Source organism: Elgaria multicarinata, chromosome 14 (genome assembly GCF_023053635.1).
Source record: "Elgaria multicarinata webbii isolate HBS135686 ecotype San Diego chromosome 14, rElgMul1.1.pri, whole genome shotgun sequence".
Lineage (NCBI taxonomy): Eukaryota > Metazoa > Chordata > Lepidosauria > Squamata > Anguidae > Elgaria > Elgaria multicarinata.
The window spans coordinates 22,547,765-22,574,451 of record NC_086184.1 but is presented as its reverse complement, the minus strand read 5'-3'; the positions used below and the strand labels follow the sequence as shown (position 1 = coordinate 22,574,451).

Below are 26,687 nucleotides of genomic sequence, written 5' to 3'. Positions count from 1 at the left end.
CATTTAGGATGTCTCAATGCACAGAAAATGTACTTTTCTTCCAAGCACTGTATCTAATGCATAAAAGCTGGGAAATATTTAACTTGTGCTAAATGTGGAGATTTTCTTCTTCTTTCCCTGGGAGCTTGTTAGCTTAATTTGGGTTCAGATATTTTACAGCGCACACCGTACTAATTTAAAACACATTCCTAAAACAAACCCCTGCTAAACTTTTTTAACTGTAATATAGCTAGTAAAGAGACATAAATATAGAGTATGCCAAAAATGGCAAACAGAAAATATGAATGGCATTTGATCGCTGATATTTGAGTGAGGATATGGATCCATCTATTTGCTTTCTGAGGCCATAGCTAGACAGGGCTTTATCCTGGGGCGATCCCTGGGATCGTCCCTGTGCATTCACATGATGCACAGGGGATCCCGGGATCAGGGAGGGATGATCCCTCCCTTGCCCCGGGATATGGCCCTACACTTTAGGTCTGCTTTTTCTGCAGTCTTGGGATGATCCTGAAACTGCAGAAACTGTGGCCCACCGTCACGGTTTGTCCTGGCTACTCTCGGTTATTTGAGAGGAGCTGGGACCTGCGCACGGGGCACAGAGCTCCTCAGGAGCTCTGCACCTATCTGGATGGGGTGTGGGGAGCAGGGAAATGTTTTTTAAATAAAATAAAATACTTACCTTTTGTGCACGAGTGCTCATGCGCTCCTTCCTCTTTAAAAAACAAAATGCAGGTGCGATGTCCTCTCCCTCTGAGGTCATTGTGCTCCATGTGTAAACAGGGGGAGATCTCGCAACAAAAATATCACGAGATCTTCATCCCTCCATCATGCTAAACCAGTAGGTCTAGGTGAGGCCTGAAATTTTATTGCATATCTTTATAGTAAAAGTTTGCTGGTTTGGGATCTTCCCTTTAATTGATCTCTCCTAAAGGGACTCAAAGGATTCCTCCCTCCAATAAAAAGCAAGTCCAATGTATGTTGTGATGTCCAGAATAGTTTCCGGCAGTGTTAAGAGAGTTTTCCACTTTCCTGTCTTCTAATACCTGCAAAGGAACAACTGCTGAAGAAGAAGAAAACCACCACCATACCAGAAAGAGAAGGTTTCCAGGGTAGGTTGATATGAGGATTTTATTTCAGTTTTCAGATCATTCAAACTGGCACTGCTAACGATCCTAAAAGTGAACAGGAGTGTATTTTTTTTTCAGGGGAAAAAAAATCCTGAACTTGTGATCACATTTAAAAAATATAGGTAGCGAGCTTCGGCTATTGGGCAGTATAAAAATGCAATAAATAATAATAATAATAATAATAATAATAATAATAATTTATTATTTATTTATTTTATTTATCATACTTATACCCCGCTCCTCAGCCAAAAAAAGCTCTCAGAGCGGCTTACACTTAGCAAAAAAGACAGTCCCTGCCCTCAGGCTTACAGTCTAATAAAGACATGACATACAAGGAACAGGAGTTCAGGAGGGAGGGAGAGTTCAACAGGAGCAGGCCATGATGTTTCTTCTGCCTGCTCCTGTCCTCTTGTTCTTTCTTCTTCCCCACAGGGCCAAGATGACAGTTTGCCCTGTGGGGGTGGGGGAAGAGTCCAACAGGAGCAGGCCATGATGTTTCTTCTGCCTGCTCCTGTCCCCTTGCTCTTTCTTCTTCCCCACAGGGCCAAGATGACAGTTTGCCCTGTGGGGGTGGGGGAAGAGTCCAACAGGAGCAGGCCATGATGTTTTTTCTGCCTGCTCCTGTCCCCTTGCTCTTTCTTCTTCCCCACAGGCACAAGATGACAGTTTGCCCTGTGGGGGTGGGGAAGAGTCCAACAGGAGCAGGCCATGATGTTTCTTCTGCCTGCTCCTGTCCCCTTGCTCTTTCTTCTTCCCCACAGGGCCAAGATGACAGTTTGCCCTGTGGGGGTGGGGGAAGAGTCCAACAGGAGCAGGCCATGATGTTTCTTCTGCCTGCTCCTGTCCCCTTGTTCTTTCTTCTTAATAATAATGATAATGATATATGACAGCTGCTGGGGAACATGGGTATAAGGGTGCTGTTGCACTGTGTCCAGCTAGAGGGTCCATGGTTGACAACTGGTTGGCCACAGTGTGAACAGAGTGCTGGACTAGATGGACCCTTAGTCTGATCCAGCATCAGGGCACTTCTTATGTTCTCATGTAAAAATGCATATTTTGAACAATGTGCACTTCTAAATGTGTATTATTATTATTTTTTAAAAACCCAAATTTTCATGCATTAGTCAATGGGCAGAAAGATGTAGATGAAAATGTGCACTTTCTCTATTCGAATGATAAACAAGCAGCAAATGAGAATGACAGTAAGATGAACCGAACTACGAAGTGGAGTTCAGAGGATCATGGTGAACTAAAGTATTGTAATTCTCACATCTCTACTCTGCACTGAACATTCTCAGGATATTCCCACCCCCACTGGCAGATTTGTAGGAATGAGGGGGAGGCCAAGTTTGGGTGGGAGAAAAAAGAGTACTGGAGAAATCTGATATTTTTAGAGAGCACTTTATGAAGTGTGGCCCTTCCATTTTTACAGTTCAGCAGTCAGAGACAATAACATAGAGTCTCCTTTTTTTGGAAATAGTTATACCTCACCTATGAGCTGAACATCTACTGGCTGAACATATACATTTCCCCCATACAGGAAAGCATAGAAATGCTCATGGGGTGAAATTTGCACATTCTGGGGAGGTGGATTTCAAAATTTCACAGATGTGAATTTTCGCAAGTGTGAATTTGTGTAAATTTGGGAAATTGAGTGGGGGAAACAGATTCTGTCAATGAGCAGATGAGAGAATGAAAGGCGCCTGGTAATCCATGAAAATCTGTGCATCCCTACTTCTGACAGAGAAGAATTGCTGCTGCCATGAGAAAGCAGCGGCTAAAACTGTAAAAGAAGTTTTATGGTGGCGGTGGGAAACGGGGTTTTAAGAAGGAGAAGCCTCTGACTGTGCTGTTGTGTCTGACTGCTAAAAATGCAAGTCCCCCATCTGCGAATCATCTGACATAGAATGGTATTGCTGACACCACACAGGAAAGTGGCAGCAAAAACTCTTTTAAGCAAGCATGTAAGTGGCAAAAATTTAAAAAGGAGAAGCCTGTGACTGTGCTACTGTGTTTCACCGCTAAACATGTAAGTGCAATGCTTAAGAAAGTCTTTCAAGTTTCTTCAGCCTCCTTTCAAATGTGCAAAAAAGTGCCTCTCCTGGACCTTTACAGAAGTGAGACAGTGCGAAACCCAGGTTTGCTGGTAAAAGCATGTTCAATACTGACCCTGTTCAGGTGACATGCTAAGCCACAGTGGTTAAGCATTTAGAGCAAAACATTATGGCTTAATATGTGAACTGTGTGTTGCTTTTGTGATCTTGGAGAGGCAATGGTGCAGTTCTATCATGCTGGCTGCGAGGGGGAGAAGGTTAGGAACGGATACTCCTGGGTCCGAGGTCAAAGCACTGACTCTGACCTCAGGTCTACGAATCCAAACTATCCTATGTCTCCACCACCACATATGATTACAGCTACTGGCTTAGACAGTTTAAAGAGGCATTTTGAAAATCCATGGAGAAGGAGACCTTATCTAGAAGGGCTAAACAGAACATCCATGTTCAGAGGCAGTTTCTGGGGACAAAAGCTTCCTCTGAAAAAACTGGGGGAGTGATATTGCTACCATGCCATGCTCATGGGATTCACACATTCCATAAATTTAGGAATTCAGTGAATTTTGAAGGCTTCTTGAAGCTTCTGGGAATGTCTCCAAATTGGTTTCTTCTGAGCAAACAACAGGTTTTATGGTAGAGCATCTACTTTGCTTGCATAAGATCCCATGTTCAGTCTCTGGCTGGAAAAGACTCCTGTTTGAAACCTTGGAGATTTAAATGCTGCAGACTTGATATAAGGAGAATGTCTGTGATCCTTTGAAGCTCAGATGCACTGATTTACTGGCCTCATTTCAATATAGTGCACTCCAGCTATTAGAAGATTTTGCTAACATTATTAAATATCTTTCTATCTATATAAGAATATCTATATTAAATATCTATCTATCTAGAAATCTACCACACCAATTTTGCTTATTTATTTTTTAAAAAACTGAAGCTTGAGCAGTGTAGTCATGAAGAAATTTCAGAAACTTCAAAAAAGTTCATAGCTTGAGCTGTAGTAGCAAAACCATATGTTTATTTGCTTTGTGCCTATTCTGACATCATGGAACTTAAAGAAATGTTAACTGATCTCTTTTAAAAGAACACGCAAAAGAGTGCTTGATCTAACATCATGTGTTTGTTGTAAAGGAAACAGACAGTTATATGTTCTGAGCTCATGAGTTTGGCCACAGCTAGACCTAAGGTTTATCCTGGGATCATCCAGGGTTCGTCCCTGCCTGAGCACTGGATCCCCTGTATGTCACCTAGATGAACAGGTTTGACCCCTGGACGATCCGGGGATAAACCTTAGGTCTAGCTATGGCCAAAGTCACTTCTCCAATATCAAAGTTCAAGTTATTGACACTGAACACCAAGGACAACATAAAAATGGCTTCACATTTAGCCCTAACATTGTCCTCGCAGAAGTATTACAGCACTGTAGATTTATTTAAAAAAATATTTTAAGTTTAATAGGTGAGTTAATTTAAAAATAAATATTTTGATCCCATGTAAAGTTGTTCCAGTCACGAAATATATTTTCAACCAATCATTCTCAGACTACTAGCCCTATGGTGACCTGGGGTTTACCCTAGAAGTTTTCAAAAGAAGCCTATCTAAGGCTCACGTATTAAAACATCACCATATCTTTTAGAACAAAACCTCTCCTTGAAGTACGAAAGCAAAATACATAAATAAACTGTTCTGAGTATCATGGTGTACACATTATATATATACATGCTTGTTATGAGAACCTCACAATTAATAACATATCTTCATGTGCCATTCCAGCAGCAGTAATCGAGCCAATTGATCTTGAAGTTTGTCAATTAATCTCCTACAGGAAGCTGTCTGGGACACTAAATTTAATTGTTCCTCACATACGTTCTCATTTATCGTTTGCTATTGTCTCAGAACGATCCCGTGAGATTGCTAGAGGACAAAAACATACCATTCACAAACTGAAACAGATGCAAAGTTTAAGTGCCTCTGGGCAACCCCAGCAGAACAAATACACAGGGTTTGGGCAGGGAAGATGTCCCCCAGCGGTATCTCTGATGCATCTGAGAAAATGGCACAAGTTCTATAGGATTAAACCTAGGGGCACCCCTTTCACGTAGCATCTCACATAGGGAACTACCATCTTTAGCAGCCTATGCAGTGATTAAGATGTATAAAAAGGGAAAGTCAGCACACAATATGGTGTATACTGTAGACAACCCATTGCCACCTACTGGGTGAATGTGGGCAAGGAACTTGAACTGCACCATGTACATTGATGGTGCTATATAAATAATAATAATAATAATAATAATAATAATAATAATAATAATAATAATAACTCGGCATAGCTCTGTTTTTGGATTTTGTAAAACTTTGGATAATTATCTGCCAAGCATTTTTTGAGCTCAGGCTGAAAAGCACTACAAAATGTGAAGTATTTCAATTTTTAATTGATTCTTTTGAGCTTCCTGGACCATTAACAAGTTGGTTTTTACATTATGATTCAAATCCTCATGTCTGGGAGCCACTAGCCATATGACAATGCTACTCCTTCTTGAGCTTTAACTTCCAAGATGATGATGATTTTAGTACCACTTCAAAATATACTGTGAACAAAACTCTTGAGAACAATTGCTTAAAATCCGGTAGTTGGAGAGACCCTTCTTCTCCGACAAAGTTATTTATCGGATCTATAGATGTGGACATAAAAAGCAGAGCAAAAACTAGTGGATTTTGCTTCAAAGCGCCATAGCTTATTTTTCTGTCCTCCACCCATTCTGCAATACCTGTAGTTCTCATCTGAACTCAGAAATGGACAGTGTACAGACTGGACCAAAATGGCCATGCAGTCATAAAATATAACACATCAGTATATGTATTCTTTTTTGTATTTGTATTCCTTTGCAAAAGGAATGGTATTGCTTTTAGGGTTTTTTTTTTTAATGGAAATGGCCCTGAAAGCCTTTTTTGGGATGAAGGCGCAGTATATATATATATATATATATATATATATATATATATATTTCAAATAAATAAATAAATCATCCCCTTTTGTCTCGTCTCGCTTTGTGATTCAGCATGCAATGCGACAGATGCATATATCGGATAACTTCATTTGCTTCCCAGCCATCTGTAATTCAGAAAACATTTTCTCTGCATTTCAGTTCGACAAAACTCCTTATGTTAGAAGATATAAGCATTACTGTTGTTGAGAAGGTTCATTTAGTAAGTTCAGCTCCTATCCTAGACATCTACCTTAGCGTTGTTGGGAATAATCAGAGAAGACAGACGGCGTTAATCACTCAGTGATGCTTGTTCTCTTCTGTGGTTTTGGCAAGTGCAAAAAAGACACATTCCCATTGTTTAAGAATGAAGGAAATAAATTTCAGAAGATAAAAAGTGTTTTACTAACAGCCTTGATCCGTAATGTTTTCTGCTGGTACAAACCCTGGTTGTTAGGGACAGGCTGTAGCTTAGTGGTTGAGCACATTCTTTTCCTATGGCGCTGCTAAAGGTCAGTGTAAACAATCCTGAGCTAAACGGAATGGTTGTCTGGTTCGGAAAAGGGAGCTTGGCCTCTGCTGCAGTGTCTTTGAGGACATTACTGTTGCGAACGTTGCAACTCTGTCTGCAAGTTACCTAAAGGGGGCAGTGTTGCAGTTAGCTAATTAAAAGGAATTTTGACCTTAGCTCTCTATAGGTGACCTTAGGCTCTCTATAGTTTACAGTGTGGTTTCCTGTGATTTCTTTCTCTTGCTTTTCCCCATCCTCCCCTGCCCCCTTTCTCTCTCTGACTTCCTCCAATGCTGGGAGCACATGTGTGTTTGCTCTCTTGCTCCTGCTTGTGTAATGGAGCACAAAATGGACTGAACAAACGCTTTTAAAAACTCTTAAAGCTCTACGCTGTACCTGCTTTTTACATGCAAGCTTATTATGAATAAGTTGTTTTACCTTTTCCTCACCGAAGATGGGCGTGGTCTCCTCTTTATTCTAAGATAGCCTTGCGTGCATGTGGGACTGTTAAATGCTCATCCTGCTTTGCCTTTTTCTATCTCTCTGCTAATTGCCTTTCTAATAGGAAGCATCATTACCAAATAGTCCCATCAGTTACTTAAATTTAGGAGTACTTTTTAAAACAATATGTTCACTGCGCTCTGTGGTTAGTTGGGAACAATCTTTATGAGAGTGATTCAACCTTGCATATTTTCATAGTGCATTCTCTCTAATAGATGAAATGTAGGCAATAAAATGTTCTTTCTTTCTTTCTTTCTTTCTTTCTTTCTTTCTGTGGACGTCATATATCTTAGGGTGACCATATTTGGGAAACCAAAAAGAGGACACCTAGTGTGTGTGTGTGTGTGGAAGCAGCTTTCTGAGTCCTGCAGAAAGTATATTATTCCCCCGCCACCTTAAAGAACCCGATTGGAGTGGAGGAGGGGAAAGGATTTCATTCTGCACCCCCACCATCCACTCCAATTGGGCCCTTTTCTATAATGTCCACGAATGACCCACTTTCCCCTTTAAGACCTCAATTGTTGCTCGGGGTGGGGGAATGATGTGCCTCAAGAAAGCATGTCACTCCCTCCTGCCATGCTAATGGCAGCCTTAAAGGGGAAGGTGTGTCATTCCAGGACATTATTAAAAATTATAGAAAATCCCCCCTTACACCATGGAAAGAACAAAAACCAGGACAAATCCGGGGAAATCCTGACAGTTGGTCACCCTAATATATCTTGACTTCAGCAAAGCTTTTGACAAAGTACCACATGACATTCTGATTAACAAACTAGCTAAAAGTGGGCTAGATGGAACAACTATTAGGTGGATTCACAGGTGGCTACAGAATCGGACTCAAAGAGTACTTATCAATGGAACCTTCTCAAACTGGGGAGTGGCAACGAGTAGGGTACTGCAGGGCTCAGTCCTGGGCCCAGTGCTCTTCAACATTTTTATTAATGATTTGGACGAGGAGGTGCAGGGAACACTGATCAAATTTGCAGATGACACAAAATTGGGTGGGATAGCTAATACCCTGGAAGACAGAAACAAACTTCAAAGTGATCTTGATAGGCTGGAGTGCTGGGCTGAAAACAACAGGATGAAATTTAATAGGGATAAATGCCAAGTTCTACATTTAGGAAACAGAAACCAAAGGCACAGTTACAAGATGGGGGATACTTGGCTCAGCTATACTACAAACGAGAAGGATCTTGGAATTGTTGTAGATTGCAAGCTGAATATGAGCCAACAGTGCGATATGGCTGCAAAAAAGGCAAATGCTATTTTGGGCTGCATTAATAGAAGTATAGCTTCCAAATCACGTGAGGTACTGGTTCCTCTCTATTCGGCCCTGGTTAGGCCTCATCTAGAGTATTGTGTCCAGTTCTGGGCTCCACAATTCAAGAAGGACGCAGACAAGCTGGAGAGTGTTCAGGGGAGGGCAATGAGGATGATCAGGGGTCTGGAAACAAAGCCCTATGAAGAGAGACTGAAAGAACTGGGCATGTTTAGCCTGGAGAAGAGAAGATTGAGGGGAGACATGATAGCACTCTTCAAATACTTAAAAGGTTGTCACACAGAGGAGGGCCAGGATCTCTTCTCAATCCTGCCAGAGTGCAGGACACGGAATAATGGGCTCAAGTTAAAGGAAGCCAGATTCCAGCTGGACATCAGGAAAAACTTACTGACTGTTAGAGCAGTGCGACAATGGAATCAGTTACCTAAGGAGGTTGTGGGCTCTCCCACACTAGAGGCCTTCAAGAGGCAGCTGGACAAGCATCTGTCGGGGATGCTTTAGGGTGGATTCCTGCATTGAGTAGGGGGTTGGACTCGATGGCCTTGTAGGCCCCTTCCAACTCTGCTATTCTATGATTCTATGATTCTGTCTTTCTGGCTTCCCCAAGGGCAAGCAATTGCACAAGAAATGAATACAGGAAGAAGAATAGACACTTCAGTCTGCACATGTCTGTTGTTCCTGTGTGTTAGGGAACATTGCTATAAAAATAAGGGTGTTACAAGAATGTCCCCATTTTCTTCTGTGTATTGCTGGAGGGTACTATGCTCCCAGAGTGATGTGCACAAAGCTAGATGAATTCATCCAGAATGCAAGAATATGATCCTGAGAAAGCCACCGGTAATGAAGTGCCTGCAAGAACAGTTCTGCAAGTGATGTTATTGCATCCTTTCTTGAGATGAATTGGACTACAACCCCTATCATTCCCAAACAGTACAGCCAATACATCCCCCCCCCCCGCTAGATGACCCCATCCATGGGGGAACATTGTGGTACTGTAAAAAGGATGCTTCATGTCTGGTCTTGTCTAAAAGGCTAGACGAGCATTCTCAAATGAAGCTTGAGTCACTCCAGTGTCTTTCGGTTAATCAACAGACATATCAATCCAGTCCCAAATCCTGTCTAAATGTCAGTCATTGATATTATCTTTGAAAATAATGTGCCTGAACAGTCAGCAAAGGTTTCTCCATTCCACTTAAACAATTAAACAGACTTTCCACCACAGTCTGACATGGAAACAGGAATGCAATCACACCAACCAAAACTATTTGTACTGTTCGCTGGATGGTATCAGTGGAACATATGGAAAAGCATTAACAGCAAATAAGCACTCAAGTTAATTTATTACCACATTTTCAGTAATTTAGGATTTCAGAATAAATGTCAGTTAAATTAATATGGCGTGGTTACAAACCGAGCCAGAGTACTGGATGATTTCCGGGCTATGACAAAACCCCTCATAAACGTTAATAAATGATCTGGAGTTAGGGTTGAGGAGTGAGGTAGCCAAGTTTGCTGATAATATCAAATTATTCAGGGTCTTTTCCACACTGGGGTGAATGGGCAACAAAATGGCAAATATAGTTCAATGTAAGTAAGTGTGGACATTGAGGGGAAAACATCCCAACTTCATTCTTGAACGAAGGAACCTCAGGGAAACTCCAGCATGAAAGTGCTGAATTTCAGTTCTATTATATTAGATCTGAATAGCGACAATGGTTTCCTGTCTGGCTACAGGCATTAATTAATTCAGCATTGCTAAGATGATTCTGTTATCACAGTTATGGGTGTTATGAAGGATCACTGTGCTTATTTTAAAGGCATTGAACTCTAATTGATAATCACTTTTTGTATCCCATAGTTCTGCATTTCCCCCCTTTACACCTCTGTGTATACATATGTACCCGCAGACTACAAATTTCCCTTCATGCACCTGATGAAATTGACTCTATTCCTTGAAAGCTTCTGCCATAATGATTTTGTTAGTCTTTAAGGTGCAAGAAGGCTCTTTGGCCATGTCTAGATGAGGTGATATTCCAGGGATCGCCCCAGGATCATCCCTGTGCATCCACATGATGTACAGTGGATCCCGAGAGCAGGGAGGGATCATCCCTGCATTTCCCTGGAATATGGCCTTACATATTTTTCCTGTCTTTTCCCATGGTCTCAGGATGATCCTGAGACTGCGGGACGTGTGGCCAGCTGTCCCAGTTTTGTCCTGGTTCCTCATGAGTAAACACAGGGAACCAGGCATGGGGCAAGCTCTGTGCCCATTGGGGGTGGGGTGGAGCAGGAAGGTTTTTTTTTTTTAAAAAAAAAAGAACTCATTTTTGCGATGGAGCGCTCCTGCACTCTTTTTTGATTAAAAAAACAAAACAAAACAGAATGGAAAAGCAGAGGAAAATTTTATTTTTGTTTTTTAATAGAAAAAGAGCTCTTCTTCTTCTTCTTCTTCTTCTTCTTCTTCTTCTTCTTCTTCTTCTTCTTCTTCTTCTTCTTCTTCTTCTTCTTCCCTGGATGTAATGTTTCTATGTAATGCTTTTATGTTATGTATTTTTGCAAAACAATAAAAATTAATAATAAAAATAAAACAAAAAACAAAAAAATGGCAGGCGTGACGTCCTCTTCCTCCCGGGACATCACATGCCGCATGTAGACACCCTGGGATGATCCTGGAAGCAGGTAAGTCCGGGATCATCCCACGTCCCTCCCTCTACACCCTATGGTGTAGACATGCCCTTTGTCTTCTGCACTGGGAAAGGGAATGGGAGGCAGCAGAAATTCCAGGAAGGAATGGAATGGAGCTGAACAGGGAAGCTGGGATACAGGGAATGAAAAGACTCATAGTTGGAATGAGAGAGCAATGAGGATGGAGCAGAATTCAAAGAGGAAGGGTCCCGCATGTTCCACTCTTTCCTATATCACATCTGTGAAACTTCACAGGCAATGAATTAATCAACCTTCTCTGAGTTCTTTTTTTTAAAAAAATCGTGCCCCCGTATGTATAAATCTGATATTCATTGTATATTTTATTGGACTATTAATTGGTCGCCGTGTGGCAATACTTGGGAACAGAGTGTCTGTTTACCATAACCCAGAACTGATTCGGATCTCGCCTTCGTTCGTTGCTTTGTCTTCTATTCTTCTCTGCTTAACCATATTGAAGTCTACACCTATCAAAGATAATCCTGCCTCTTAAACCATTTCTCCTTTCTTCCTTGTTTCTTTGACGGATGCACGTTTGGAAGTTGTAAGGAGAAGGTTTCCATTATCTGCACCTTGGTAAGGCATGAAATATAATCCAAATCCTTTTATTCAATTAACGTGGCTTCGTTTAGAACAATGAACCCTCTTGTCTGAAGTGGTATCACTGTGTGTACATCTGCATTAAGGGTAATAGTTTCCCTTAAACCCACTAAAAGCTCATCAGCGAGTATGAGCAGAAAAAAGATTTGCAGATATATAGGCTTTGGACAAATGGTAAATCCCTATGTATATTGTTTTTAGGTAATGCTGCAATAACATCTTTAAAAGAACAGGAAATGTTGCTTCTGTAGATTGGAACTTCTTTAAGTGAAGATTTGAAATGAATACATCATAATGCAGAGGCTCTTTCTGTAGTAACATGCTGAGTATATGACATCCAACTACAGTATATTGTTGCAAGCGCTCATAGGCTTTTAGCAGCTAGTGGAAGGTACTTGCTTAATGTTCTCTGATGGTGGGTGGCTACTTTATGTGCATGTTTCTGAAAGGCATCTGTCTAGCTACTGTTGAAAACAGAAAATTGGACTAGATCGACCTTGGGACTGTCTTCATGGTGCTGGGTTGTTGCCACCTCCCTCCTCAACCCCATGCTTTCCGTCTGTTGAGGTGGTGTCGAGGTGGGAGCACTGGATTTCTGGGCGGCCATCCGGGTCCCGTAGCCACCTCAGCCCTCTTCCTGGTGGAAGGCTACCAATCACTGGTTGCCTTCCACCAGGCTCTGCCCCAGAGTTGGCCCTGGACTGGCCACAGAGCGACGTTACACAGCAGAAGTGTCTTGTTGATGTCGCTCCCTATGAAAAAGTCAGGGTAAATCCCCAACTTTTTCAAAATGCAGTATCGTGGGGAAGCGCTGCGGTGGCTGCAATCCTGCGCCTGCATCATCTAACCGACAGGGCTCAGATCCACAGTCACTGCGGGGCTTTCCCTGCGTGTAGACAGTCCCCCAGTTCACACAATGGGGTTGTCTGTCATTTCACATTTGTCTGAACAGTCCTAGGTGTAACCTGATACTTGCATAACACCTAGTAGAGTTGAATCTGTTTATATTTGTGCCTCCTCCTACACTCCATTTAAGATTCTGTCCATACAGACTTCATTGTCACTCTTCACCCTAACCCCCCACACCTCTCCTCTACTCCACCAACCTGCTTATTGTAACATCCTGCCTGCTCCCGGGATCCCCTGTGTGTCATTTACATGAACAGGGATGACCCCGGGACGATCCTAGGATAAACCTTAGGTCTAGCTAAGGCCACAGTCTCCAATCTCAGAAACAGGAATCTGCAGTCTAGCGGCTATAGGATTGGTCTTTTAGTATGTAAATGGACTCTTCTGGAATCTCACATAATATGTCAATTTCATTAAAAGAGGAAATTCCCACAGTCTTCTGGAAAAGAAATTTCAAACGATGATGAGCATCCCAATAACCCACGAAATAACAATATTTGTTTCAGTTAATATCTTCTTTGTTTTGTCAGTCCAAGTTTAAAACTAGAGCACAATCCAGCAAGAGGTGAGATCTTTTAATCTGCATTAATTGGAAGTAGCTGAGCATATTGTTTTATCTCTCAATTCACATCCATGAGGCTCAGGAGTACTTCACCTCGACTGGATTTTGCTAGTTGTTTGCATGGCCACCTTAACTTTGGAGACAGAAAACCTCCTTCATCAAATAGTGGATAGAATGTCTGACTTGGAATGAGCTCAGTTGAAATCCTCACTGAGCTGTAGCGATCAGCCTTCCCTCCTTAATTAATCCCTCCTTAATTAAGTAAATGAATGCTCTTGGTTCCTCCCCTGCCTATTGATTGGTATTGGGAATTGGCAGCTAGTCCAATTAACCCCAAAGCATGTTGTACATCATTAAAGAGTTTTAAATCAGAATGGTTTAGAAGCATGAAACGTTCTCTGCATTACCAAGCTACAATATAATAAAATGTAATACTGGCATACAAGTTAACAAAAAGAAAGAAAGAAAGAAAGAAAGAAAGAAAGAAATGAGAGAGGGATGAAAACACAACACGGTTGTACCCCTCAACTTGACCTTTGTGCAGAACCTTTTAAATTCTGACATCATCACCAGACAAAAACGCCAAATGCTTTTAAAGTACCATCAACATGCAATTAGTAGTCTTTGTAATTAATCAGGGCAGAAAATTGGAGACAAGGGATTCGACAGAGGCTTCTCGTGGTCTAACTGCTATCTTAGTAAAAGTTTTTTTTCCCTTTGCCCTTCAAACATTAAAAAGAAAAGGCTTTCAGAGTTCGGGATTATGATTTTAGTTCACTGAAATAACCTAAGCAAGTCTGCTGAATGTTGATGCTCATGAAAAGAAATAGCAAGGAAGGTTGCTTTCTCTGAGTTTCTGCAAAATGCATTCAGACATAGTTCTTACGTTCATCTTTGTGAGCATCCAGATTGAATTAACAACTACTACTACAACAACACGTTTATATCCTAGTCTTCTACAAAAAGTGCTGAGGATAATACAACATAACCAGAGGTGCAATTTGATCCTTTTAGACTCTGGACCGAATGGTTATATAGGGCCCCAATTTTAAATGGGAATGTGTATTACTTTATTTACTTCAAAATGTAGCAAGTTACCCCCACTACATTCGGGTGTCTTTTGGGGGGATTTGGACTTTTGTCCCAAGGTCCTGTCCTAAGCATAACCATAAAACCGTATCATATAAAATTAATACAAAAATACAACTAAAAAACCCGTTTCTAAAATCTATAACAAAGAACAGTACCAGAGAAAAGGAGAAACAATGTCACCCAGAGTTTTCTGGACTAAAACTTTTATCTTCCTGTATGTGTAGGCTTCATCATCCTTTACCATTGCAGGACGCCCCAGTTTTGTTATGTAAATGAAAGAGGAATGAGGATGGGTTATCAATAGCCAGGGTAGGGCTTGCAGATGTCCAGACTGCTGAAAGACTGAACTTGAACCACAAATGAAACTTCTTAAGATATTTATTTGGAAGGAAACTTGGGAGAAAGAACCCATTTAACAGATTTGATGTGAGGCTCATGAGTAAGAGGACTGCGGTGTTGATAACAATGTCGAGAAGATATGTAAAATGCACAAAGAATACGTACAGATCCAGTGTGGTGTAATGGCTAAAGTGTTGGACTGGGAGTCAGGAGATCTGGGTTCTAGTCCCCACTTGGCCATGGAAACCCACTGGGTGACTTTGGGCCAGTCACAGACTCTCAGTCCAACCCACTCACAGGGTCGTTTTTGTGAGGATAACATGGAGAGGATGAGGATTGTGTATGCTGCCTTGGGTTCCTTGCAGGAAAAAAAGGTGGTATATAAATGCAATAATAAATAATAAATAAATATACTATTTATTTATTTATCTATTTTTTAAAGAAAAGAACACAGCATCATTGGATTATTTTAATATTGTATTGTTTTTATATGCTCTTTTAACTAATTTTATGTATTTATTTTGTGTTGTTCCCTGCCATGATCCAAAGGAGAGGTGGCTAATAAAATTATTATTATTATTATTATTATTATTATTATTATTATTATTATTATTCATTTAAAGCCATAGAATATACCTATTAAAATGGTGTGGGTTTTTTTTTGGGGGGGGGTTGTGGGATTATAGTTTATTGGATTCCATTTTCAACAACGAGGTGTGTAATCCTGATACTTTTTTTTAGTTTGATAGCTATAGGATTTTCCATATGGCTGGTCCTATTGCCTAGATTTGGCTTTAAGCTGGGATCAGAGCAGGCCGGTTTACGGGGGGGGACATAAGTATCTATAAGTACTAATTACAGCTTTAGAGGATAAGCTTACTTTAAAAGATGGAGGGGAATCAGTGTTCATTGAATAGTGTGTGTGTGTGTAGGGGGATGGTGGATTTCTTTGTCGATTGTCTTTGTTGTGGGAAAGTATGGCAGACATTTCAGGAATGATAACCTGGTAAGTGCCAGAAAAGATGGGATCATGTCATTGATATTGATGGGAAAATATAACTTGAGGTTTTCATGGGGATTGGCTTGATAGACAAGCTACAACACACTTGGTAGGATTAGTCTTGCCAGTGAGACATGGTGCAACTGGTCAGTATGGTTTGAACAATTTTTGATCATTTATAGCATGAAAAGGCAGAGAGAGAGAGAGAGAGAGAGAGAGAGGACAGCAGATTAAACACAAGGCTAAATATGCTAGAGTTTAGGGCCTAATAAGAATGCATCACTAATAAGGGCCTCTCTCAACGTTGCACATTAATGAATTAAAGTTTGGCTCTTCTTATGTCCCTGACAGATTTTTACTTACCTCTAATTATTTCTAGTTCTAGCTTGGACTCAGATTTGAACAGTTCAGTACTTCTCCATGCATCTGCTAAGCACATGGGGAAGAAAAGAGAGAGGCCCATGCCTTGCACATCACTGGCCCCGCCTTCTCAAGATAAATCTATAAGTGTGACATCTGCAAAGTGTATGTCAAGAGGGCAAGGCCCTCTTTCTCCATACATTCCTTGCGAAAATGTTTGCCAATTCATTTATGCAGCCCTCACTTGCCCTCAATGTTCATATTGTCGTTAAATCTGATTGGCTATGTAGCATTGAAATCCGGTTCAAATTGGTTGGGATTACTTGTAAGGAGGAAGCAGCAGCTGTCAGGAGATGCAATGGAGAGCAAAAGATAAATATTCATGTAACCTAAGCGTTTTTCAAGGAAAAAGAAATCGACTCTGCAGAAATTACCATTTTCTACCCAGGAATAGGACTTTAAGAATACTTGTCACAGCTCTAAATGTCAATACAAGTCTTCAGATTGTTTGAATGAACAGAGTTTAGCCCACAATACCACTTTAAATAAAAATAAAACATGATCCTCAGGGGTGTCTCTCGCACATGCCACAATGGATATGTCAGACATATGCCATTGGTTACCATTAAGCCACAAAAGGCATCGCCTTTAAATTACAGTGTTTGGGTGGCTTGTGTTTTTGTTCCCTGTGTGTGTGTGTGTGTGACACATAGCAGATGCTACTAGGTCAAATAAATCTCCAAACAGGATCAATAAAAGTGAATCGTTAGCACGACACGTTCCAAACCCTGAGCTTTGCAAATGTTCTTGTAAATGGAATGCCCTTCCAGGGTGGGGATAATATCAGGTAGCAGGAAGCTGTAGAGGATCTAGAGCATCTGGCCTTCCACCGTGTTCACCCTCATTGTGGTTGTGCAGTTTGATTTGAACAACGTTTCATCACTGCTTAGCTTTCACAGTTTGTTAACAACCTCAACAGTGGATGGATTCTGAGAGTTTCATCCCACGTCCCTGTTTCCCTCGAATTATCCCCTACAGCGCTAAGCTGTTGGAGTTGTTATTGTTGTTGTTGCTAAATCACACCCTGGGCGGCAGCACTCCTAAGATCCTTTGCAAAGGGTTTAAGGGGGGAAATGTAAAAAAAATAAAAATCAACAGATGACCCAATCTGATGTAAATTTGGTATGCTTAAAGCTCTCCTTAATATCTATTACTGTGCCAATTTTGAAGTTTTTATCTTTAAAGATTATGCAGATGTAAGCATTTGTTTAATTCATATCAAATCCTGCTCCTGCGGCCCAGTGGCCGCTCAGAAAACACGCTCGGAAACTAGCAGCAAAATAGGGTTGGGGGGAATTATGACCAATGCTGAAGTTTTGCGTTAAAACACGTCTTTTTTACAAATGAAATCCACAAGCCTCACCCCCAATTCCCCTGCTTTTAGCCAAACTGCATTTGCCAATAGTCTTCAAAAAATGGTAGCTAAGGGAGCTGTGACAAAAAGAAGCAGGGGTGTCAGGTTCCTTCTGCTCTCTCTTAAATTTGAGCACAGATGATAAGCTTTGTATGAACCCCCGTCCCCATCTACATTTTTCTGCTGTAAACCTGATGTAGAGGCTTTATAAAATGTCCAGCACAGACAGTGCGATTTTCCGTGGGCAGAAGTTGTACAGTAAACACTAAAATGTATTTCAGTTCTCTGTTAGAACAAGTTCAACCATCTGAAGAGAAGAATGCTTTTAGCATTGCAACACCCCAAAGCCACTTTATAGGCCTTGTGGGGAAAATCGCATTCTTGATAGGGTTGCACTCTTCATTGCTTTATCCGGAGTGTTTACATCTTTGCGGTGTCAGCAATTCAAACTCAGTTTAAAACACCGCATGGAGAAAAAAAGAAGGAAAAGCAACATTAAAGCTTTGAAATATGTCCTCAGGATGTATCCAGTGGTGTTGGTGGAATTAAACTTCAAACAGCAACTTTTGGTTTGAAACTGATGTGTGAGATCTCACCAACGGATATATTGCCATATTTTAAACCCAGGTCTTATACATACAGAAAATGTTGTTGTTATTTTTCATTCCAAAGAATATTCAAAGCTAAGATGAAAAAGAGGGTGCAAACCCATGCCCACTTATCTACTGAACCTAATGATTTCGCAGTACACAAGACTTATTTCTAAGCAGACATGTATGGGATTATACTGTTAGAAATATAAGCTGGTCTGCCAGCCACGGCCTCTCATGGACAGGAATAGCTCGGCCACAGTAGCATAGGCACAAACAACCTCAGGGCTGGTTTGCTGCAATGCACTCTACATGGTGCTGCCCTAAGGCTGTTCTCTGGAAACCGGAGGTAGTGCAGAATGCAGCAGCTTGCCGGTTGTCAGGACCTGTCCCTTTTCAGCATGCAACTCCTTTGCCAAGAGAACTGCACTGGCTGCCTGTTTGTTACTGGGCCAAGTTTAAGGTTTTGGTAGTAGTATACAAAGCCCTAAACAACTTGGGACCTGAGAGAGAGAGAGAGAGAGACTTTTCCCCAAGCAACCTTCCTGGTCACTGAGGTCATACGAGAGCATGTTCCTGGAGGTTCTGCATAGACAATGGCCTGATTGGAGTCCACCTGGAGAAGAGCCTTCAGTGTGGTGGCCCCCTTTCTATGGAACTCCCTGCCTCTGGAGGTCAGGCAGGCACCAAAACGGTGTTCTTTCCAACATCTTTATTCCAGGAAGCCTTCCTTGACTGATCAGCCACAGTTTTATTGGTACTCTGTGTGTAAAAATCATTTTTAATATGGTGTTTTAATCATTTTATCTTTTCATCATTTTATCTTTTATTGTCCATCACTCTGGGATCAGTTGAGATATACAGCAGTATATAAATGCTGTCAATAAAATAAAATAAAATAGAGCACCAGCACATTTTATGAATAGAAATATTGGTGATATATTACAGGAAGATGCACAAACTTGCAGGAATGGAGGTTTGAGCCAAAAATAATTCACAATAATGTTATTATTTGCCACATTGAGCAAAGTTGAGATAACAAAACTGTCAGGTTACCACAGACGCATGTGCATCACTTGATTCCTTATCACTTCAAATTGCAATATTTTATTATGTGCATTTGAATGTGTGAACACCATGCTGCAGGTGATATGAATAGGTGATAAACTAGCACCTAAATTTGCTTCTTCTTTTCCTCCTCCCTCCCAATCCCCCTTTCCTTTTGTGTTTCATGTTTTTTAGATTATAAGCCTGTGGGCAGGGACTGTTTTAAGAAATATTTTTGTAAGCTGCCTTGAGAGCCTTTTTGGCTAACGGGTGGGATAAAAATGTAATAATAATAATAATAATAATAATAATAATAATAATAATAATAATAACAACAATAATAGTTTGATTCGTGATGGCTCATTCTGACATGCAAATCACCCCTTTGAACATGCAACTTTGAATAGTCTGGTAGTTTCATGACCTGGACTTCAGTGATAATCTCTTTCCTTCAAGGAATTAAAAGCACATTTAGGCTTTTACCCACTTACCCAGGACTAAGTCCCATTAAATTCAATGGGACTTACTTCTGAGTAGACATGAAATGGATTCTGCTGCCAGTGGCTGAAGCCAAAGTCACTGCGGACATGGGCAGTTTCTTCCTCTCTCTTGCTGATGATGCATAGTGTTCACAGGGGAGGCTGGTGGCTCTGATGTGAGTGGGGTGGTGAATCCGCTCCGGGTTTCAGTCAGAACTCTAAAGGAGCTATCCAAGGTTCTTGACTTTGCACCTTGGATACCTCCTTTAGAGTTCTGACTGGTTCCGTCTGAAACCTGGAGTGGATTCACCACCCCACGCATATCGGAGCCACCAGCCTCAACTGCTTTCTGCCTGGCTTCACAGCTCCAATCTTGCAAATTCCTGACAAGGGTCATGAGCTCTATAAGCTGAGACTGAAGGGTCCAGATGACTCATCAGGAGACAGTTTTTGAGAGCGGGCAAATGCAGCCTTCTCAGAAGGCTCTGCAAATGGCGCAAGACATTAAAGGCCAATAAAACTCTGCCTCGATTGCCAGTCAATTCCCCCACCTCCGCTCCACCTCCCATAGACCAATATGGTTGCTTGGAATAGCATGAATGGTTTGGATAGACTGTGCAAGTCTTATGACTGCCAAAGCTAATTGATGCTTAGGCACAGCACAGCTGCATCAGAAAGAAAACGCAATGGTGGGGAAAAACCAAAACACTTTGCTGTTTCTGTGATGGTGTCGGCATCTTGATGCCAGGACTCACGGCTGTTCATCTTTGCACATGTCACTTGAACCTGTTGTCATCCCATTGATCTTAGATCATTTTAGGAGGACTGTCAACTGATTAGAGCATTTTCACTGATTCATCAGATCACCCTTACTGTTACTACCTTTCGTCAGTCGCTGTGTGGGTGAAAAAATATGGTTTACAATATCGTAAATATCTTCAAGAAATTGAAATGAAACAACAACAACAACAACAAACATTGCCCTTTGGGAACTGAGAGCGCCTCCTACTGCACACCCAACACGTTGGTGGGAAGATTGGCAATAGCGTTCAAGCTGTTCATCAGAGATGGTTTTCTACCACTACAGATCTGCAATTTGAGGGACCCTAAGAGCTTTCAAGGAACCTCCAGTATCAGAGGCATTATGCCTATGTACCCCAGTTGCTGGGGAACGTGGGCGGGAGGGTGCTGTTGCATTTATGAACAGCTTGTGGGTTTCCTGTGGGCAGCTGGTCTAGATGCTGGACTAGATGGACCCTAGGGCCTTAGCTAGACCTACCTTTTGTTCTGGGGGAGAGAGGGGAGACCTCGCATTGCGATTAACGCCAGATCTCACCCTCATTTACATGTAAGGTGCAATGACCTCACGAAGAGAGGTGTTGCGCCCGCCGTTTTAAAATTTTCTTAAAGGAGACAGAGCGCATGAACACTCATACGCAAAGGTAAGGGTTTCTTTTTTAAAAAATACCTACTTTCCCCACTCCCCCCACCCTACCCCCAATGGGCGTGGTGTGGCTCCTGGGTCCGTGGAAATGGGCCACACGCTCAGCCCGAGACCATGGAAAAAGCGGGCCCAAAGGGTAGAGCTGTATCCCGGGGCAAGGGAGGGATGATCCACCCCCAATCCTGGGGGTGCCCTGTGCGTCATGTGGACTCACGGGGACAATCGCGGGGTTCGCCCGGGGATATAGCCTGGTCTAGCTAAGGCCTTCGTCTGATGCAGCATGGCTCTTCTTATGTTCTTAACTCCTAATAGCTGTAAACAAACCTCTTGTTTCCCTGGAATAGAGTTTGGAAGCCACTGGTTTAGCTGATGAATCAACTGCCTAAAGCTTGAAACTATTTGAACTAGCAAGATACACATGGAAGAGAAATGTTTTCAAACAGGCTAAGTGGGGAGAGAATGTTGTTCTCTCAGTTCAAGGTAGCTCCAATCTGCTACATCAGCATTTGGGCTGTTCGACATCTGGTCGTGCCAGAAAAATGGCATGCATGTAGCCATGGAACATATGCTTCTGCCTTCTAGAAAACAAGAAATGACAGGAATACATTGTAAAAATGTATCCTCTCTGTTGGGAGGTTATTTCTTTGCACAATACATTTATCCCAGATAATTTGAAAATCACATTTCCACCATGGGCTCATCTTTGCTTTAACAAGTGTTTTTTATTAGCTGAAATAATGGGTTTTTCATTGTGAACTGAAATCTCCTTTCCTTGTTTTTCCAAAGGGCATCTCTCTAAAGGATTATTTTGGAAGAACTGAAATCCAATCCACTTAAAAGGCAGCGTGGTTTTTTTTGTTTTGTTTTTTGGTCAGTAATTGGATGGGAAGGAGGAAATATCAGTTTTGATTTAAAGCGTGAAACAGAATTCAAACTACTAGCTGTGCTGACTCAAGTCACTTCCACCCAGCGCTAATTTAAGGGGATCAGGTTGTTATTTTAACGGGCCCAGACATACAACTGTCTTGCTGAATCAGACCAATTTTGATCTAGAGCAGTATTCTGTCTACAACAGAGACCTGCATGATGCCTAGAAGAAACAGAGTGTGGTGACTGTAACTTTTCTGTTCTGTCCCCAGCAGCCCTCCGAGATATATTCCCTGTGATCACGAACATGGAAGTGCTGTTTTTAGCCCTATGAAAACTGGCTAATCTTTTCTTAAAGGTATCTGGTGGCCACTCTTTAGTAGAATGTAAGCCTATGCGGCAGGGTCTTGCTATTTACTGTTTTACGCTGTACAGCACCATGTAGATTGATGGTGCTATATAAATAATAATAATAATAATAATAATAATAATAATAATAATACTGTCACATATTGTGGTTATGAATTATGTGCCTTAAATATGCTCTGTGTATGGAGTTGCTTCCTTCTGGCTGTCCTAAAGCTGCTGCTAATCAATTCTATTGACTGTTGGCATTTTCCGAGAGAATGAGTGGATACAGAAAAATCATTCACTGTTGTGATTCCAAGCCCTCCCACTGATGTGAGACAATAAAGATGTCCACAAAGCTGTATTCAGCAAATAAACACATGATGGGAGTGTGACTACTAGGAGCTATTCTCTAACCTTAATTTGGCTAACAAAGCTAGGCAGGACTGATACCTACAATCCAACAGGCACTTTAGCTCAGGGAGGTTCTTTCAGGAGGAGCCTCTCGCGAGCTGCTACGCTAAGAGACCACTTCTTACCTCTTCTCAACTTCGCTCACTTGTCCCCTCACCCTCAGGCAGAGGCTGAGTTCTCAGGAGTGGGTGGATGGTCTCTGAGCCATCTGCATTCTCCTTGATAAGCTCATGGGAAAGTTCATCCTTGACTCCTGAAGAGTCTTGCATAATCTCCTCCCCTGCTTCCTGTGTTGGCTGGTAAATTTCTGGTCCTGCTTCTTCTTCTGAGTCCGCTTGACCCCCCCACCAAAAAAAACCTTTCCCCACACTAGGGAGAACTGGACTGACCCTGATATTCACGAAGATGGCACTGCCAGCTCTATTGTCTGGCTAATGGGGGGGGCAAGGGGAGAATTTCAACAATACCCAGAAGTCTTTGGGCACAGTCCTATGTTGATATTTGGCAGCCTCCAAAGTTGGAGGCTGTCAAGTATCCTAATGCAGAGCGGACAGAGCATGGAGGTGATCCTCACCTCTGTGCTCCATCCACCCTGCATTTTTGCTAGATTTATTATTTATTTATTTATTTATTTATTTATTTAGAATATTTATATACCGCTCCCCATTGAAAAATTTCAGAGCGGTGTACAAGGTAAAATAAAAATAAAAACAGAATAAAACAGTTAAAACAAAATTTAAAAAGAAGCAAAACAACAACAACACAGAAATCCAAGGCTGCATGTTAAAGAAAGGCTTCTTGGAATAAAGATGTTTTCAGGAGACGCCGAAAGGAGTACAAGGTTGGAGCCTGCCTGACCTCCAGAGGCAGGGAATTCCACAGGAGGGGCGCCACCACACTGAAGGCTCTTCCCCTGGTGGATTCCCATCGGAGGATGGATCTAGGTGGAACCACCAGGAGCAGGCCCCCGGATGACCTCAGTGACCGGGCAGGTTGGTAAGGGAGAAGACACTCTCTCAGATATCCTGGTCCCAAGTTGTTTAGGGCTTTGTACACAAGTACAAGAACCTTAAACCTGGCCCGGTAGCGAATAGGCAGCCAGTGCAGTTCCCTCAGCAGAGGAGTTACATGCTGGAAAGGGGCAGCTCCAGACAACAGCTGAGCTGCAGCATTCTACACTAGCTCCAGCTTCCGGAGCAGCCCCACATAGAGCGCGTTGCAGTAATCCAATCTTGAGGTTACCAATGCCTGTACCACTGTGGTCAAGCTATCCCTGTCCAGGAGAGGCCGTAGTTGGCGAACCAACCGAAGATGGTAAAAGGCACTCCGAGCCGGCTACTTGAGCCTCCAACGACAGAAATGGGTCTAAGAGTACCCCCAAACTATGAACCTGTTCTTTCAGAGGCAGAGCAACCCCATCCAGAACAGGCAATGAGCCTGTCTCCCGGACTCGGGAACCACTCACCCACAGGGCTTCCATCTTGTCAGGATTCAGTCTCAGTTTATTGGCCCTCATCCAGCCCATTACTGAGTCTAGGCACTGGTCCAGGACCTGCACAGCCTCACCTGATTCAGTTGTCACAGGGAGATAGAGCTGCGTGTCATCAGCGTATTGATGGCATTTAGCTCCAAATCCCCTAATGACCGCTCCCAACGGCTTCATATAGATGTTAAATTACATTGGGGACAAGATGGTGCCCTGCGGCACTCCATAGCTCAATTGCCAAGAGGCCGAGGACTGGTCACCCAATGCTACTCTCTGAAAACGACCCTGTAGGTAGGACCTGAACCACTGTAAAACAGTGCCTCTGATGCCCATCCCACTGAGTCGATCCAGGAGGATACCATGGTTGATGGTATCAAAAGCCGCCGAGAGATTGAGCAGGATTAACAGGGTTGCATTCCCCCTGTCCCTCTCTCGATAAAGGTCATCCATCAGGGCGACCAAGGCTGATTCAGTCCCGTAACCAGATCGGAACCCAGACTGGAATGGATCTAGATAATAGATGGGCAATTTTGCTTGTCTAGCCATGGCACTTTGGAGTGGGAGGGAAGAAGCCTGGGGCGAGCATAAGAAGTTGTGTAAAGCAATTTCCCAGTCTTATTCCCCACCCTGCTGCCAGGAGCACTCCCTTTTCTTTATCTCAGCACCCAGGTTTCGAGTGTGGAAATGTGGCTGATGTACTTCTCACTGCACCAGTAATGATGGGGATGAGTAGGGAGTGGGGAGCATGATTTACTGGCTTTGAACAAAATCATCTAGTTAGTGGGCATTCAAAGGAGTAGAGTAGGCAGGGTAAGAGCGAGAACTGAGTGATTAATTACAAGATTTTATTCATTCATTCATTCATTCATTTACAATATTTATATACTGATCCCCATCCAAAATATTTTGGGCAGTGAACAACAAATAGAATTAAAGAATAAAAACACCATATTAAAAATTACCATTTTAAAAAGAATAAGGTTCTGTTTATATGGTTGTATTTATTAAATAAATATTAATTTGTTTGTTTTTAAAATATAAAAAATGCCTTTCTGTGGAACCAGTAGAAGACATATTTCTTTGGTACTTCTCCTATTTGGGCCAAGGGAACCTATTGGACATATGGGGTGTCTGTTTTCCCTAATATAGGGGCTGAAGCTTGTGGGTCAGTGAAGATAGCTGACCCAAAGCATAGGCACTCAGACCTGTGGGCAGGTCATGTAACACCCTGTCTCTAACACTGGAGCCAGAGAACTGAACATTCCTATGTCCCTTCCAGACACTGTCTAGGGGCCATAGAACTGCTCTCTTATCTACTATAGAACTGTACTAAAACTCTTAGTCACTTGGCATGAGGATACCAAAAACCAGATTGTAAGTGGTTCCATGTACACTATGGTAAGTTATATCTATGCAATAGATATACATCTTATATTTACCTATATTCTGAATCCCAAACAAAATTAGTCTGATTTGGACATATTGAAAAATTTTCACAGATTTTTTATTTTTATTTTACTATTGTCATTCAATTTAATGGGGAAAAAATTGGTGAAGACAACTTCAAAGAAATTCTTATGGGTTGAGGTTGGGTTTCTTGTGCTTATCTTACTTAGGAAGTGGCCATGGAGTTTGCACGAGTGTCCTGTCTTTTATTGTGCAATCACATCTCTAACATCCTGCACCTCTTTGGCTTCCATAATTCAGTTAAAGCCCAGGGGAAGATATTGCAAGGTAATTCCTCCCATAGGGCTTTTTTCAGGTCAGGAAGTGTAGACAGTCTGGGACTCTGCAGAGCAGTGGAAAGAAAACACACACAGCATTTTAGCCGCACTCATAAACAATAGGGCTGTGCATGGACCCCCCCACCCCAAAACCACTTCAGGCCGATCCGCCCATCCCCCGCTCCACTCCACAAAGTGAGATCCGGAAGGGCAGATCGGGATTTTGCCCCCCTTCCCTACTTACTTGCCTCCGTGGCAGATGGCGGAGGCAGGTAAGTGGGGAAGGAGGGACAAAATGGGGTCCAATAAGCCCAACTCCCCCGCCCCCTTACCTGTGTCTGTCACAGGCTTCAATTGAGGCCCTGGCTTCAAGCAGGAAGAGAAGGCCGTGGCCTCTTCCGTCTTGAAGCTGGGGCCTCAACTGAAGCCCACGATGCTGCGATGAACACAGGTAAGCCCCCCTCTCCCCTGCCCCCTTACCTGGCTCCATCGCCATCGCCACATGGACTGCGGTGGTGGCACCGCCGCCAGGTGAGTCCCCTCCCCCCTCTTACCTGCGTCCGGTGCTACATATCACGGTGAACTGCTTTGCCTTGATCCGCAGCCCCCCGACCCAATCCATGTTCGCCTTTGTCAGAGGCAAATCAGGCCGCTCCATTGTTGCTTCTCCAAACCGAAGCAAGGCAGAGTGCAGCCCTAATAAACTACACCAAAATCAATTCAAAACAAATTATAAAAATGGGGAATGAAATAATAAAAAAATTGGAAACCTCTTTCATAAGGGAAGGAAACTTTCAGGAAATTGGAGGAGAGATTTCGGCACTCGCTCTACCTCTTGTCTGGAGCT

General features: G+C 42.3%; 1 protein-coding gene across 1 annotated transcript in view; it reads right to left on the bottom strand.

The window, feature by feature from the left end:
* The window catches only part of LOC134408933 (hypoxanthine-guanine phosphoribosyltransferase-like), an 87,224-nt gene extending 60,762 nt beyond the window's left edge, over positions 1-26,462 (bottom strand). The window contains exon 1 of the mRNA XM_063141446.1: positions 26,395-26,462. Within this exon, the coding sequence (XP_062997516.1) occupies positions 26,395-26,462 (68 nt within the window). The remainder of the gene's footprint in view (positions 1-26,394) is intronic.
* Between the last annotated feature and the right edge of the window lie 225 nt (positions 26,463-26,687).